The following is a 15785-nucleotide window of genomic DNA, read 5'->3' as shown; positions in this document are numbered from 1 at the left end:
TTCCACTTATTTTCAAGCTGCATATCTGATTTCTATTATTTATTTATTTGTTTGATTTTGCATAATGGGTTTGTGTATGTGTCTTGTTTGGCATGTGGCAGAGTGGAGGAACAGGAAAAAAAGCTGTGGAGTGAATATCGCTTTGCACTGCTACAAAGGTCAAATGGAACTGAGAGACAGCATGACACAGGGGACAGTGGTCTCTCCCATCTGTGCTCCCCAGCAAACTGCCTCCTGTGTAAGGAGAACACAGGCAGCGTGGCCAGTAGCCACTGACAGCTTTATCCTCCATGAAATGGTTTAATCCCCTTTTAAAACCATCTGTGCTAGTGGCCCTCACCACATATTGTGGTAGCAAATTCAATAGTTTTAGCTACGTGCTGTGTGAAAAAGCACTTCCGTGGCCTACTCTGAATCTGGTGACGGAACTCTGGGTTCTAGCATTATGGGAGAGGAAGAACAACTTCTCTCTTGTTGCTTTCCCCATTCCATGAATAATTTTATACAGCTCTACCTTGTTCCCTCTAGCCTTTTTTCTCTCTAAATTAGAATGAGAACGGAAGGAAATGCAAAATGTCTGACTGCTCTGCCGTAACCCAGACTATGGCTTAGTCGTGTCCAACTCTAGGGTTGTGCGCCCATCTCACTTAAGAGGCCGGGGGCCAGCGCTGTCCATGGCCAACGTGACGAAGCTGCTCTGGCGAGCCAGCACCAGCGCAGCACACGGAAACGCCGTTTACCTTCCCACTATAAAGCGGTACCTATTTATCTACTTGCACTTAAGGGTGCTTTCGAACTGCTAGGTGGGCAGGAGCTGGGACCAAACGACGGGAGCTCACACTGCCGTGGGGATTCGAACCGCCGACCATACGATCGGCAAGTCCTAGGCGCTGAGGTTTTACCCACAGCACCACCCGCGTCCCTAAGCTATTAGAGTAGTCTACCAGTAATTCATTCTTCCAAGTTCCGCGGTGACACAGTGAGCTGTGAACTGAGCGCACGGCACAGTTGTCAGCCAGTAGGCTTTGCCACCAAGGCAACACTCACCGAGCAGACAGCAATTGGGCCAAGTTCAAGGTCTGTTTTTAGTAGATATAAAGCCCTTAACTACTTGGGACCAGTTTAACTAAGAGTTTGCTTACCCCATTCTCAATTGACCACTTCAAGCTGCAGAACTGGAACAGTTACAAGGTGCTGTATAATACTTGTTCTGCATTTGTAATAAATCTTTTGCTGTGGCAATGCCCACACTTTAGAACTCCCAGCTGAGTGATGTCAAGTGGGTACCCTCGTTGTACTCGTTTCAGTGCCTGCTATAAACATTTTTGTTTAGGCAAGCCTACTCAGATAGGTAGGGATGCGGGTGACGCTGTGGGTTAAACCACAGAGCCTAGGACTTGCCAATCAGAAGGTCGGCGGTTCGAATCCCCACGACGGGGTGAGCTCCCATTCCTCGGTCCCTGCTCCTGCCAACCTAGCAGTTCGAAAGCACGTCAAAGTGCAGGTAGATAAATAGGTACTGCTCTGGCGGGAAGGTAAAATGGTGTTTCCGTGCGCTGCTCTGGTTCACCAGAAGCGGCTTAGTCATGCTGGCCACATGACCCGGAAGCTGTACGCCTGCTCCCTCAGCCAGTAAAGCAAGATGAGTGCCGCAATCCCAGAGTCGGTCACGTCTGGACCTAATGGTCAGGGGTCCCTTTACCTTTACTCAGATAGGTAGGAAGTTGCCATGTGTTTTAATCCACTTTTTAGCTTATCCTTGATTTTAAATGGTTGATGTTTTCAATAGCTGTGTTTAATGGTTTATACTGACAATTTTATAGTTTTGTTCTACTTTGTAAACAGCTGTGGGGTTGTTGAGTTTCTTTATAATCAAGCCGTCTATGCTTTTTATCGTTCAATCAATAAATATCTCATCCTGTCCTGCTAAAAGGGTCGTACAGACTGTCCCCCCCTCCCTGATTAAAGAATAATGCCTCCGTTTCAGTTAAAAGCGAAGAATCTGTACATTTGGAAGCTATGGTGATTTTGCTACGGGGAATGTATCAACAAAGCCTAGATTTTAATCAAGATAGATTTGGAAATCTAATACCTTAACTCAACAAGTTTGGCAGGGGCAATATTATTAGTCAAAGCAACGGAGGTGGCCAGAGGTCCGTCTCATTACAGAAGTCCTCTTTTCTTTCACAGCTTTCTGCAGCAGACTCCTCCTGTCCTCTCCTCCCTTTATTGCTTACAGCAGGGGTGGCAACCTCCCCACCCCCAGATGGAGGGTTGCATTCTTTCCCAGTAACCTTCCAAGGGCCACGTGCTGCGATGGACAGGTCCAGAAGCAAAAGCGGCTGCAGCAACAAATTTTAATTTATTCACCCATCCCTCTCGAGCATCCATCTAGGCAAGCAAGGAGGAGGGGTCGGGGAGAAATTCGACTCAGTGTATATTTAAAACCACACTTTCTTGGGAAATGTGCAAACTGAAACACAGCTCTCCTTTGAAATCTGAACCTATCTGAATTTTGCGTTGCAGTTCACCAACCAATGTTTTCAAAAATGTATATATTGGAAGAGGGGGTTTCATAAAAATGAAGACATTAGTGAAAATAACATGCAGTAATGCAACACATCAGAGAAAACTGCTTGTCAAAATGTGTGCATTAGCCAAAACTCAGCATGTAAAAATGAGTTTATTGGGAGAAAGCCTCACTAAATCACTGGTGAATTTTCATTAGGATTTTTTAAAAAACAAATTGCTGCAAAATGTGGAGAGCTGAATTTAAGAGTGGAAAAGTGAGAAATAGAGAGGAGTGGAATGGACAGATTCTCCTTACCCCCCCCCCCCATCAAGAGGCATTATCACGAGTGCAACAACGGCAGCAAGGATACTCGTCGCTAAGCACTGGAAAACCCAAGATCTACCCACTCTGGAAGAATGGCAGATGCAACTGATAGACTATATGGAACTGGCCGAGATGACCGGCAGAATCCGAGACCTGGGAGAGGAGATGGTTGAAGAAGACTGGAAGAAATTTAAGATCTATTTACAAAAATACTGTAAATTGTATGAATGTTAAGAAGGTTGCTAGATCATAAATAATTTGGCACCATTAACTTAGATGGAATTATGAAGATAAGTTAGATTTAAGAAAAGATAAATTTTTGGATAATTACTAGACTACACTAAACTCTTAGGATCTGAATAAAGGATATCTAAAATTAGAGAAACAACATGGGAAAACTAGATAAATAAGATTGGAAACAAGGTGATAAATTGCTGGCAAAATTTTATTGTGAGGAACGCAAGAGCGGGAGACGTGAGGGAGTCCAAAGATGTCAAGAAACTACGTTAAGATATATGTTATATTGTTTCTTTGTTGTGTATTGTATTCAAAAACTGTTAATAAATATTTATATATAAAAAAAGAGGCATTATCACGAGTTCAAGGTCACTTTCCAGCCAGGCAAAAAACACTCTAGGAAGATGCAAATGAGGATCAGTGAGGGGTGTGGCCTGGAGAATAGGGGCGTGGTTAGGGAGAGGGTGTTTCCTGGGGAGAGTTCTGAGGGCCAAACAGAGATGCCTGGAAGGCCGCATTTGCCCCCAGTCATTGGGTTTTCCCCTCCCTGATTTCTAGCTTCCTCTCCCGACATATTAGTACCAGCTGCTTGTTAGACAACAGAAGATATTTTACAACCATCATTCATCACAATATAAAACACTCAGTAGTACATCTCAGGTCCTTTAACATTTCCTCTGTCTAGCAGAATCTTAAAATAATGTATTGGTGGTATCCTCTTAACTACCACAATATCTGTTTCCCCCAACTTCTCCCTCGCGAGGGAACAATATCTCTGAACACCAAATATATCCATCTTTCAAGCTGGCTGCAGCCTCTACTAAATTGCTTTGGCTGCCGGTGCTCTTGCTGTCTACCATCCAGTAAAATATTGATTTCCACAGCACAAACTAGAAACAAAAATCGATAGTCCCCCAAGACAGGGTTGATTGGCAACAACATAACAGAGATCAGCTTGTCAGCCCAGCCAGCAAGACAAGCATCCCTTAAAAAAAAAAAGGGTATACGGAAAGAAACAAGGGCAGGAATGGTGAGGGAAGACAAGATGCCCTCAAATATACTGCAAACACTTGAAGCCAGAAACACAAACTGGAAGGATGAAAGAGTCACAACTTTTTATTTCCTTTTATTGCCTCTTAAGATAAGTGTTTATTTCTATCCTAACATTGCTCAGTAATAGCAATATCTGTCAAGCAACAGCACCGCTGAACATATATATCCTTGTGGCAAAAGAGATTTGCATATAACCATTTCCACTGGTAAACTGGTTTCTGAAAGCTCTGAGTCAGATGTGGAGAGCCAGATATTGCTTGATTACAAAGCCCATCATCGCTGGCTGGGGCTGATGGGAGTTGGCGTTCACTGTCTGGAGGGGCACCACTGCCTGTAAGTGATCAACTGGTGACTCACAGGGGAGATTCAAAGCCCCACCCCAATCAATTTCTAGCTAGTACCTGATGGATCCTGTCATATTTTAATGAAGATGGAGTTGAAAACTTGTCCACTAAGAGCTAAGGGAAGGTGCACATGACAATATTACATTGCTCTTTTGAGTTTTATATGCGATGCATCAGCTATACCTGAATGTCAGAAGCTGCTCTTCCAAATGTGTAGTTTTGTGTACTGTGGATGTGTAGCTTAATGGTTTTGATGATTTTATGATGCATTTTTTGTATGTAATCTTAATAAGTAGAGCTGTATCTAATCAAGCCATCCCATTAGTGCAAGGATTTCCTCTCCCCTAAATCTGTTCCAAAGGGTGGGGAAACCAACAAAACAGATTAGTGTTGTGCATGTGAGAGGGGTGCACAGGGATGGGAGAGGGAGTCCTCTCTTAGCCAGATACAATTGCAATGATAACTGTGTTGCATTTTGATGTATCTTCTTATATTTTGATGCTTTATACATGATTTGCTTTTGTAGTTCTTAGCTACTTTGCATATGGACGTTGTTTAGAGTGTATTTTTTTAAAATGGGTAACTTTAAAAAATTGGAATTATTATTATTATTATTATTAGTAGTAGTAGTAGTAGTAGTAGTAGTAGTAGTAGTATTGGATTGTATTCAACGCTGCTGTTCCGCTTGCATAACAAACTTCTGCTTGAACAACAGACCTTCCCCCATTTTTCTCCTCTGCAGCTCTGCATGCACCCTCAAAATCTGTTCCACATAGTGGGAGAAAAACTATGGCGCAGATTTGGAGGGCACACAGGAAGAAGAGAGGAATGGGAAGTCTGTCAGCATGAGCAGAAAGCTGCTCACACAAAACTGGATGTGGCTCATGCTTTGGCTTTGAATATGAAATTTGCATTGTATTTCTTTTATTGATTCCTTTCTGTTGAATCTGTAACGTAAGAGATTTCTGTCAAAATACAAAGCGGTATATAATAAACTAAATTAACTAAATAATACATCAGCTCTCCTTGTGAGAAAGAAGGAAGACAGCAACATGGCAGAGGGGCAGCAAATCCAGTTTCTAGAATGGAAAGTCAGTGTACTTATTTCCATCTTAAGACTGAAATCCTGCACGCACTTACCGAATGCATACATACTGCAGGAGCTAATGGGATTAGTACAGCCTAGCTGTGCAATGAACTATAGCAAGAGCAAATAAAACAGTCAACAGTAATGATTTAATGAAATTGCTGGAGTGTGACTTAATACTACTGAAACTGCCTATCGGAATTGTTGCTGTGAGGTAAGGCAGAGATTAACGGTTTTCTTTTTGAACGAAAACACATGCAAATCCCAATTCATTTATTTTTACATAAAATGCACAGGGGAAACGCCTTTTTCAGAAGGAAGAGTTCTTAAAAACCTTAACCTCGCCCTACATGCCAGACCTAATGTCTGTTAAAAGTACTTCTTCTAGTGACACAGAAGTTGTTCCGAAACAGTAAACAGAGAGCATTAAAGTATATCAACAGTGACCTTACTGTAGGTGTCTGCTATAGACCTCCAAGCCAGACTGAAGACTTGGATGATGCCTTCCTATAGAAGATTACCAAATGTTTAAAGGGAGAACTATAGTGGTCATGGGAGACTCGGCCTCACTCTGATTTGGCTTCTTAATTATGCCATGTAGGCAATGAGACTGGGCTGCCTGAGGAGGGCAAACCAGAATAGGAGTTATTGCTTGTCCTCTCTAATATATTATAGGCATATGGCCTATTTATGTGGTGGTGGCAATCATGAAAGGCATAGTAAAGGGATGGGGTTTCATGGAAACTTTCTCCCCCTCACAAGCTGAAAAGATTCACTGGCAAATTTTTCATCTCAGTCCTATGCATTTCCAGTACAGAATAAGCATGAAAAGTCAGGTACACTGTCCTGCAGGATAACTGTACATTTCACCGCATGCATATGAGCTAGAAACCCACCACTGATCATAGTCCTCCAGCATCTATGGAAACAGCGAAGCAGACACGTGTGTGGAAGTTTTGCTTTCCATGAAGGAAATGGCTGAACATCTGAAGTAGCCTTCAGAATTAGCTCAGCCCACAGAGGAAGGCAAGCAGCACCATGTAGATTTCCTGTCTCTAATCAAGCTAAAAGAAGCGTTGCAGATGTATGTGCTGAAACTGCTTCTTAAAAAGCACTTCTAAGATGAAAATAAACTGTAGAAAATTGTAAGCAGATTTGTGGATATAAAAAGAAGCTAAATAATCCTACAATTTATATGATGTATAGCATTATCCTGGGCATATACAAAGGAGGAAGAGGAATTACTGAATGTATGAACTCACAGTTAGAATAAGAGGATGAGGTTATGTAAAGGAAACTGCAGTCTAAATATTGTAAAAAAAAAATTCCCACAAGTATGGTGAGTACCCTGTAAGCCAATCCCCCAAGGGAAGAAGTTGAGATCTGCTTACTTCAGCTATTTAAAAATTGAACAGACATGCACATACGAAGCAATTAATCACATTTCATTGAGAGGCAAAACTGTCCGCTTTATTCATTTTCCAATATAAAATACAGGGCCTATCTGTAGCTTAAAAAACTGAGAAAACTTATTTTATCATCACATTGCTGTGAGTCTGGGCTATCTTAATTACTGTGCTTAGCTCTGCCATTAGGCTTCTGCCTAAAGTGTCACCTGCTAGGGACAGAGATTTGACAAGGGACCATTAATGTTCCTTAATGATGGTGAATGCTTTCCTCCATGCCCTGGAATGTCTCTCCAGGCTTCTGAAGGCAACGCTCCCCAGATAGAGGGAAGAGAGAGAAGCAGCTTGGAGCTTGGTTTGCAGTTTCAGTTCAAGGAAAAGGGGAGAACTAAGAGCTTCTACCTGGGGTGACTCTCTGAGGAGCTGCAACAATAGCTGGGAGTCTGAGGCAGGATAAGTGGTTTTGCAGCCTGCCTTTAGCAGTCTGTTGCTTTCAATGGGAACTGCATGTACACATGCAACTGAAACCAATGTTTCCATGCCATAAACCGCAAGTGCAATCAGTCAAAGGACATTAAACCCTCCAGCAGTGCCCTTGGACTTCTCAACACATAGAGAAGTGTGCAGCACATTTGATGCCAGAGGTAATCAACTTGGTGCTCTGCAGATACTTGGGACTACAACTCCCATCAGTCCCAAATGGCCAAGTCAGCGATGGTGGGGGGAGACTGCAATACACAGACATAGATAAAGACCTCCTTGGCATATTTCAAGAGGTGTTGTCTTACACAGAAATGCAAGTGATTCCATATCATATTTCAGAGCAAATGTTGCCCTGTGTGTGAAATATTTACTTTGGCTCCCCGTTCCCACCCAATTCACTTAATTTATTATCTGTTCCCTACCAGTTTCCCTGGCTTTGGCATTTTAAAAAACAGCCCCCTGAGCCTTCCTCATAACAATAGTCACATCACCACCTTGGTTAGGGTATCATACACTGAATAGGATGATGTTATAATACGCTGTCAAAGCTGGATACATGCAGACATCACACATGGCAAATTAAGCGGCATTGTTCTCATTTCAGTGACAAACACTTTCACCCCCTTTTGATGAGATCTCCCCCCCCCCCATGAGTGAAAATTGTTCCCTTTAGGCTCAGTCCTAATTTTACTCTATGTTTCCCACTCCCACAGCACAAACTTGCACAAAGAAGAAATGAATCACAGATATTGTTTTATCCTGATAAGTAAGTATTCCCTTTATTATTGTAAGACTGACCTATTTACTTTATCACTTGCATTCATTAATCACAAAATACTAAAATGCCATCCATGAGCAATACATACTAAGAAGAAAAATATCCCACAGAACATAGGACAGACCCTGCTGGATCAAACCAAAGGCCCCCTAGTCAGAAATTCTCTTTCTCACAGGGGCCAACCAGATGTTTTACTATGGAAAGCCTGTAAGTAGGACATGAACACAATAGCACTCTCCCCATTTATATTCCCCAGCAACTGGAATTCAGGTGGCAAAGCATAGCCATTACAACTAGAAATCCCTAATCTTCCATCATTCAGCTTCATAGGACATACTTGAGTTCCAGCGTTATGAGAAGGGAGGAAAAATGTCTCCTTATGCGCTTCCTTCATGCCATGAATAATTTTATACACTTCTATCCTGTCCCCATGTGTTGTTGGACATCAGCTCCCATCAGCCCCCAGCCAGCATGGGAAGCATGGGAGTTGTGGTCAGGCAACATCTGGGGGCCACAGGTTCCCCAACTCTCCTAGCTATTGGGTTACAGTGTGCTAACCCAGGGGTGGATATCCTGTTGCTCTCCAGATGTTGTGAAACTACACCTGCCTTATCCTTGGCAATTGGCCACTTGGCTGCGGCTGATGGGAGGGTCACAGTTTCCCCATCTCTGTGATAAACCATCCAAGGCAGAGATACTGCAGAACCCTGCTTTTAGCTCAGGAAGCTGATTAACATGAAAGAACAGAAACCCATATCTGCAGTCACTATGCTTTTCTGCTGATTCTGCAAATCTTTGAGGATGACAAGAATAATAAAGCTCAGAAATCACTAGTCATAAAGCTCAAATGCAAACCCTACAGTGTGTGTGTGTGTGTGTGTGTGTGTGAGAGAGAGAGAGAGAGAGAGAGAGAGAGAGAGACAGACAGACAGACAGACAGACAGACAGACAGACAGACAGACAGAAGTGTTGCCATCTAGAGCATAGTAAATTCAATCTGCAAACTCACCACCACAACCACATTTTCATGCATCCCCAAAGAAAAACTCGCATGAGGAGTCGGTGAAAAAAATAATTGCACTCAACTGAAAAGAGATCTGTTTTAGTGGCCAGTGAGGGAAAGTTTGTGCGCGTTTTTGGACATACCAAGATCTGACTGCAGTCCCAAGCCTTCATCCACCTTCAATTATATGCACACATAAAAGCTGCCAGAATGATCTTTCCCTTATGCTTTTCAAAGTCATAAGATGAGCACTGGGCTGTCATGAATTGTCAGAGGTAGAACTAGATAATAAGCATTGATAATTCAGTAGCTGATAGATGGGGGAGGGAACGTCAGATGAGTATATACAAGAAAATGGAACACATACATAATTTTCTTTGGGACCAATTAATGTTATACAAGTTTGCATATTTTTAATAAGAAATACATTTGACATTTCCTTGTCACAGGGCAGGAAAGGGGAAATCTTCTGTAATGAACGTCAATGAGATACTTTTTGTTGTTGTGTTGTTGTTTTTAAATAAATGAACACAATCTGAGCTGCATCACAATACAATCATTAGGTGAATGCTAACCCCAGTAACAACATGGGCATTAATATTTCAGGTATATTCCATGGGCTCATTTTGCAAACTATATTATTGAGTTTTCTTCTGCACAGCAGCAGAAGGGTCATGGTAAATTCTCACCCCTTGGGGTTTTCAAGAGTTCTTTCCTATCTCTTCTGCTATGTCAAGGTGGGGAACCTTTTTGGCTTCACAGGCCAAAATCTGTCAATCACATGACATCATAGTGACATCGGGTGATGCTGCGCTTTGAAGCCCCATTTGTCGAGACTTCAAAGTGCAGTGTAGGGCCGTTTGAAACCCTTTGCAAGCTGCCCCACACTGTTCTTTAAACCTCTGAAAATTGGAGGTTCAAAAGAAGGGCTGTCCACTTTCAAACAGTCCACACTGTTCTTCGACCCTCTAGTTTTGGAGGTTGAAACAGAAGCTATATCAGGTGTAGAGGTAGGTGTGCTTTCCCCCCAATCAGCTGGTGGGCCAAATGGAGTAGCCTAGCGGGTCAAGTTTGGCCCACAAGCCAGAGGTTTCCTACTCCATTGCTACATCACTGAACTATTTATGAGCATTGCATTAAAAAAAATTAGTCCCAGGATGGATATTCAGCAGCAGGCAACACACCATCACCTACAGGAGTTATACAAGACCTGGCTACACCTCAATGGAAGTGCTCGTGCTTGGCATGTACAAAATCCCCAGCTTCAATTCCTGGCCTCTCCTCTGAAAAGGTAGCAGGTAACATGAAAGAAAGCTGCTTGATGCCCTAGAGAGCTGATGCCAGTCAGAGTAAGTATTACTGAGCTGGATGGGCAAATAGCCCAGCTTAGTATAAAACAACTTCCTATGTTCCTATTGTGGGACTGTGTGCACTTGACATGGGTGGCGCTGTGGGTTAAACCACAGAGCCTAGGACTTTGCAACCAGAAGGTCGGCGGTTCGAATCCCCGTGACGGGGTGAGCTCCCATTGCTCGGCCCCTGCTCCTGCCAACCTAGCAGTTCGAAAGCATGTCAAAGTGCAAGTAGATAAATAGGTACTGCTCCAGTGGGAAGGTAAACGGCGTTTCCATGCGCTGCTCTGGTTCGCCAGAAGCGGCTTAGTCATGTTGGCCACATGACCCGGAAGCTGTACGCCGGCTCCCTTGGCCAATAAAGCGAGATGAGCGCCGCAACCCCAGAGTCGGCCACGACTGGACCTAATGGTCAGGGGTCCCTTTACCTTTTATGTTCCTATTGTGGGACTGCGTGCACTTATCAGTTGCAATAACAGCTGCAACCACATGAGCCACCTGAAATGTCCAAGGCACAGGTTGACTACTACATCTGTAGTCTGTAATACCACAACCATACTTTGTCTCCCTGTCTGCTGACTCACTCTGCTTTCCCTGCAAGGCAAACCTTCTCTACAGGATATGACATAGAATTAAGTTGGAGTTCTAAGATGTGCCAAAAGATCACTGTTATGTACTAAGCTTGGATCCTAGAACAATAGGCAAGTAGGATCCTAGAATGCAACAACTGATTGGCCTGCAGGAAAAACCAATCAGGTTCCAGGAAGAAGTTAATCAGCCTATTAGGCTGGTAGGATCCTAGAATGCAACAACTGATTGGCCTGCAGGAAAAAACCAATCAGGTTCCAGGAGGAAGCAGGAATCACTGTTTTACAAGCTGCAATAAAGAGCATGAAATCACTACAGGACTCTGAGTATATTTCAATCCCTATGAATCTATGCAAAAAAGGCCAGAGGTGTATCACCAGATGCAGCTTGCCAAGTGGGCCAGGGCCAATTTGGCACTCCTGTCGGGAGTGCTTACACTGTGTCAACCTCCCTGCTGCCTTGCCCTCCTTCCTCTCCCTCCCAGAAGGCAACAGCAATACGCCTGCCAGGAAGCTAGCTCTTGTGGGTTATCATCTGCTTTCTTCTACCAGCACCGAACACATAATGATCTCTGGTGCTGTTGTGAAGGCAAATGCTGGCACAGGAACACCAATGGCTGATCCTGGATCATCGCTGGGTCTGGATGGTCCCAGGATTGCCTGGCTACCATTACCTGGCACCATTTGACAGCTTTTCTGGATGCTGTCCTAGTCAGAAGAAGCAACAGGAGGAAAGGCCTTCCTTGCTGCTGCGGGGACACATAGTCAAGCTCTGCTTTGGCAGTTAATTGTAGAAGGGGTGCATGTAGGATATGGAGAGAGCAAATAGAAAGCATCCAAGCCACAAAACCACAAAGGTTATTTAACTTAAGGACTAAGTAAAGCTAATCAAGAAATAGTAATTGTATATTGGCATTGAAAGGAAGCAGGAGCAGGTGACCAGCACATTTGATGGGCTTGCCCTTATAATTCAGAACTTTTGGCAGAAGCTGGCAAAACAATGGTAAGAGCTACAGCAAAGGTGAGAAGCTTGTATCTCTCCAGATGTTGCTGACCTACAACTCTAATTGCCCAACCAACATGGCCAATTGTCACAGATGATGGGAGTTGCAGTGCAACAAAATATGGAGGACCACAGGTTAGTTACCCGTGCCCTATAGCATAATGTCTTTCATCTAAGTCACTAAAATTCTTTCTGGGATATTTCTCAGATGTATTGTTAAACATTTCATGTCAAGTTTTAGTCCTTATTATGTTACTTCCCAAATCGTACAGAGCTTTACTCCATTGTAAAAACAAACAACCCCATCCTGTATCCACTTTCCACCTGCGTTATTATTACCCCATAGATTCGTTTATTCTAAATTTTAATTGTATGTTGGACTGGGGACACAAAAGGTCAGGGAAGTAAACGTGATCTCATTTGCAGTTACGAAGAAGTCTGTTTAGGTTCAACCATCTTAAAACAAATGGGATAACCTTACTCAAGGCTGATCTAAGGACTCAAGACAACCTCTGCAAGTTAGCATCAAATCCTGTTTTAGGTTTGTGTCAGTGAGCTTTTTGCAGTGAGGTATAAACAAAGGTATTAACCCCTTGATTATCTCCCATGTTGAAAACGCATTTTGGTGAAGTCGTTAAGTTCCATGCGTTTTCCACAATGTTTTGAGTCTAGGAACCTTTAAACTCTTGAGTCATGCCCCACTTCCTTCAGACATTGTCAGTCTTTGTGGGGCTAGATCAAAGGCCCATGCAGTCAAACCAATTCCCATTTCCAATGCCTTTCTTTAAGCTAACCTTAGTCATATGACTGACAGGGTGGATGATTGCCTATAATCCTCCTCCACTGCCAAGAATTTGCCGATATTACTCTTCTCCTCTCCCACTATCTCTGGTGACCAAAAGGCACAGTACTTTTAATTATTAGTACATTTAAAAAACAAAAACCCAAACGCCCCCAAAGAACAATGTGGAAAAATACAATAAAAGAGGAAGGAAAGTGATGTAATTTCATAGGTTTAAAAAAGGAAATAAAAATAAGTGGAGTGGAACCCCCAGGGAGAAGGAGGAATGCCTTTAATAGCCCACAAGGCTTTGCAGAAACGTTCCTTTTGCTTGCCAGGTGCTTGATACTAAAGAAAAGAAAACATTTTTTATCCCACTCTGGGCTGTTTTAATCGGACTGTGTGTGTCAAATAAGGCAGTGCATTTTAAAACATCACAGGAAGAAAGTTAAAACGTAATTGGCGCAGAGGAAAGGAAATTTCAAATTAAATAGTGCAGACATTAATGGGGTGGGAATGGAGAGGGGAAGGAGCAATTGGTGATCTTTGTTTTTCAACCTGATGATACACTATTTCACCAAATCTAGAAGGACTTTGGCTCACAATTCTCAATTTGAAGTAGCATGAATCCATAGGATTTAACGTCGCATAAATTCAGAGTCAGCTTTTCATTTCCACAGGGGCATTTCATACACATTTGCCATTCAACATCATTTTAAAATATACTTTTTTAAAAAAGAAAGATATATGGTATATTCATTTGCTAGGCTTTAGACATAAAGCACAGTTGAAGCTGGTTCTCAGGAGAAATCTTTTAAAATGAAACTGCAGTAAATTTGGGTCTGTTTAGGAGAAAGAGAGAGGCCCATAACAAGATAAACTGATCCGTTTGCCCATTGTCTCCATCAACAGGATTACCTTAAAATGAATGGGGAGCAGGTGAGGTTTAGCAAAAGGTTAACAAAGCAGAGTTTACATTCTAGCCCAGCTTTTGTCAACCTGGTGTCCTCCAGATGTTTTAGCCTACAACTCCCAGCAAAGCCACCTGAATGCAAGGAGGGAGATGTACTATTCTGTACTGTACAGAATAGTACAGTACTGTACTGGTGTAGCCAAGGGTAGCCAACACGGTGCCCCCCAGATGTTGCTTCGTGGCAGACCCCCTTCAGCCCTGGCTAGCATGGTCAATGGTCAGAGGTGGTGGGAATTGTAGCTGGGAGGAAGAAGGAATTTGGCTCATTTCAGTTTCAATGTGAACCTACCTTAATTCCCAGTTCCTGAAACAATACACAAATTGAAAGGCAGCCATTCTTCGGAATTTGCTCCAAATTTTGCAATGCAATTAAAACCACCAAATAATGTGCACAAAAAAATTAGGGGAAAGTGTGCACAAAAAGGCAAATCTCAGTTAAAATAACATACAAACTCATCGTATTAGGGGGAATTGCTTGCAAAAAATGTCTATTTGGGGAGAATTCTGCTCTAAAAGGCTGACAAATATTCAGATGGATTCTTTTTTAAAAAACAAACAAACCTGCAAACCAATGTTGATTAATATTGAAAAAATAAGAAACTGAAATTGACATATTTATTTGCCCATCCCGGCTGTTGTCTGTAACATCTGAAGGAGGTCACATAGGCAACAGGGCATGTGAACACATAAGACTATAAACTTGTTTTATAACCTGGAAGCTTAAAACTTCCAATGGAAAGATCTTGGCATTTCTTACCTGCAACAGATGACAGATTTGCACGACAGCGCTAGATCCAGAAAGGACTGCCGCACCTCAAAGGAAAGAGCGTACTTCAGCGTCTGACCATCGATAATCAAAGCGATGTCATTCTCTTTGCCCAGCGAATCACCCAGGTTTGCACAGTGCTGAGTCAGTGTAGCTCTCGTTGCCTGAGGGATGCACACAAAAGAAGGAAAGGGAGAATAACACTCCTTTCTAGAATGGATCCGAATGGCAGACATGACAGTCAGGGCCATTGCAGTGACGGCCCCACATTTGTGTAACTCCCTCCCAAGTAGTCCCATCATCATGCACTCTCATCAATACAGTTGTTTAAAAAGGACCCCTCTTATTTCAGATGGATTTCTGTCATAGGATTTGTGGTGCCGCTGGCTTGAAACTCTTTTGTTTCCGATAACGGGGGTCTTGCTGGCCTCTTTGTGGTTTTGAACTGCTGTTTTAAAATGGTTCTCATTTTTATGCAAGTTGCCCTGTGGCCTAGGGATGTTTAAATAAAGTAAGTAAGGATGCAACACATAGTTGCTTTCATGAGCACGTCATCCATCCATCCATCCATCCATCCATCCATCCATCCATTTTAAACCCTATATATGTGTTCTCTCAGGACACATAACACCTTTCAGGATTCAGCTTCAGTTTATGGCCCATCACCAGATCCAGCCCACTGCCATCTACATATTGGTGGCAGTTCTCTCCTGATGGCGCTCCCAGAGGCTTCATATAGATGTTAAAGAGCATGCAGGACAATATGAAACCACGACAGAACAGGACAACTCCCAGGGTGCTGGGCAGTAGCCTCCCATAACTTCCTTCTGTAATCAGCCCTAGAGTTAGGAGCAGACCCACTGAAGCACAGGGAACCCAACCCCAACCTCCCTGAGATGTTTCAGGATATTGTGGTGAATAGTATCAAAAGCTATCAAGGAGAACAAGCAGGGTCACCCTCCCCACTCCCATTTCCATCCCGACAAATTTCATAAACTCAGAATGACCAAGGCAGTTTCACTGCCATTAGTAGGCCTGTAGCCAGACTGGATCCAAGAAATCATGTCTAACACTGGACTGCCACCTCATCCACCTT

General features: G+C 42.9%; 1 protein-coding gene across 9 annotated transcripts in view; it reads right to left on the bottom strand.

The window, feature by feature from the left end:
• The window catches only part of ATP8A2 (ATPase phospholipid transporting 8A2), a 319516-nt gene that overhangs the window by 177723 nt on the left and 126008 nt on the right, over positions 1-15785 (bottom strand). For all 9 annotated transcript variants that reach the window (XM_083736150.1, XM_083736149.1, XM_083736151.1 and 6 more), the window contains one exon: positions 14681-14853. In XM_083736150.1, the coding sequence (XP_083592276.1) occupies positions 14681-14853 (173 nt within the window). The remainder of the gene's footprint in view (positions 1-14680; positions 14854-15785) is intronic.

This window comes from Podarcis gaigeae, assembly GCF_964106915.1.
Source record: "Podarcis gaigeae genome assembly, chromosome: 4".
NCBI lineage: Eukaryota > Metazoa > Chordata > Lepidosauria > Squamata > Lacertidae > Podarcis > Podarcis gaigeae.
The sequence above is the reverse complement of the archived record's forward strand: the minus strand, read 5'-3'. Positions and strand labels throughout refer to the sequence as shown.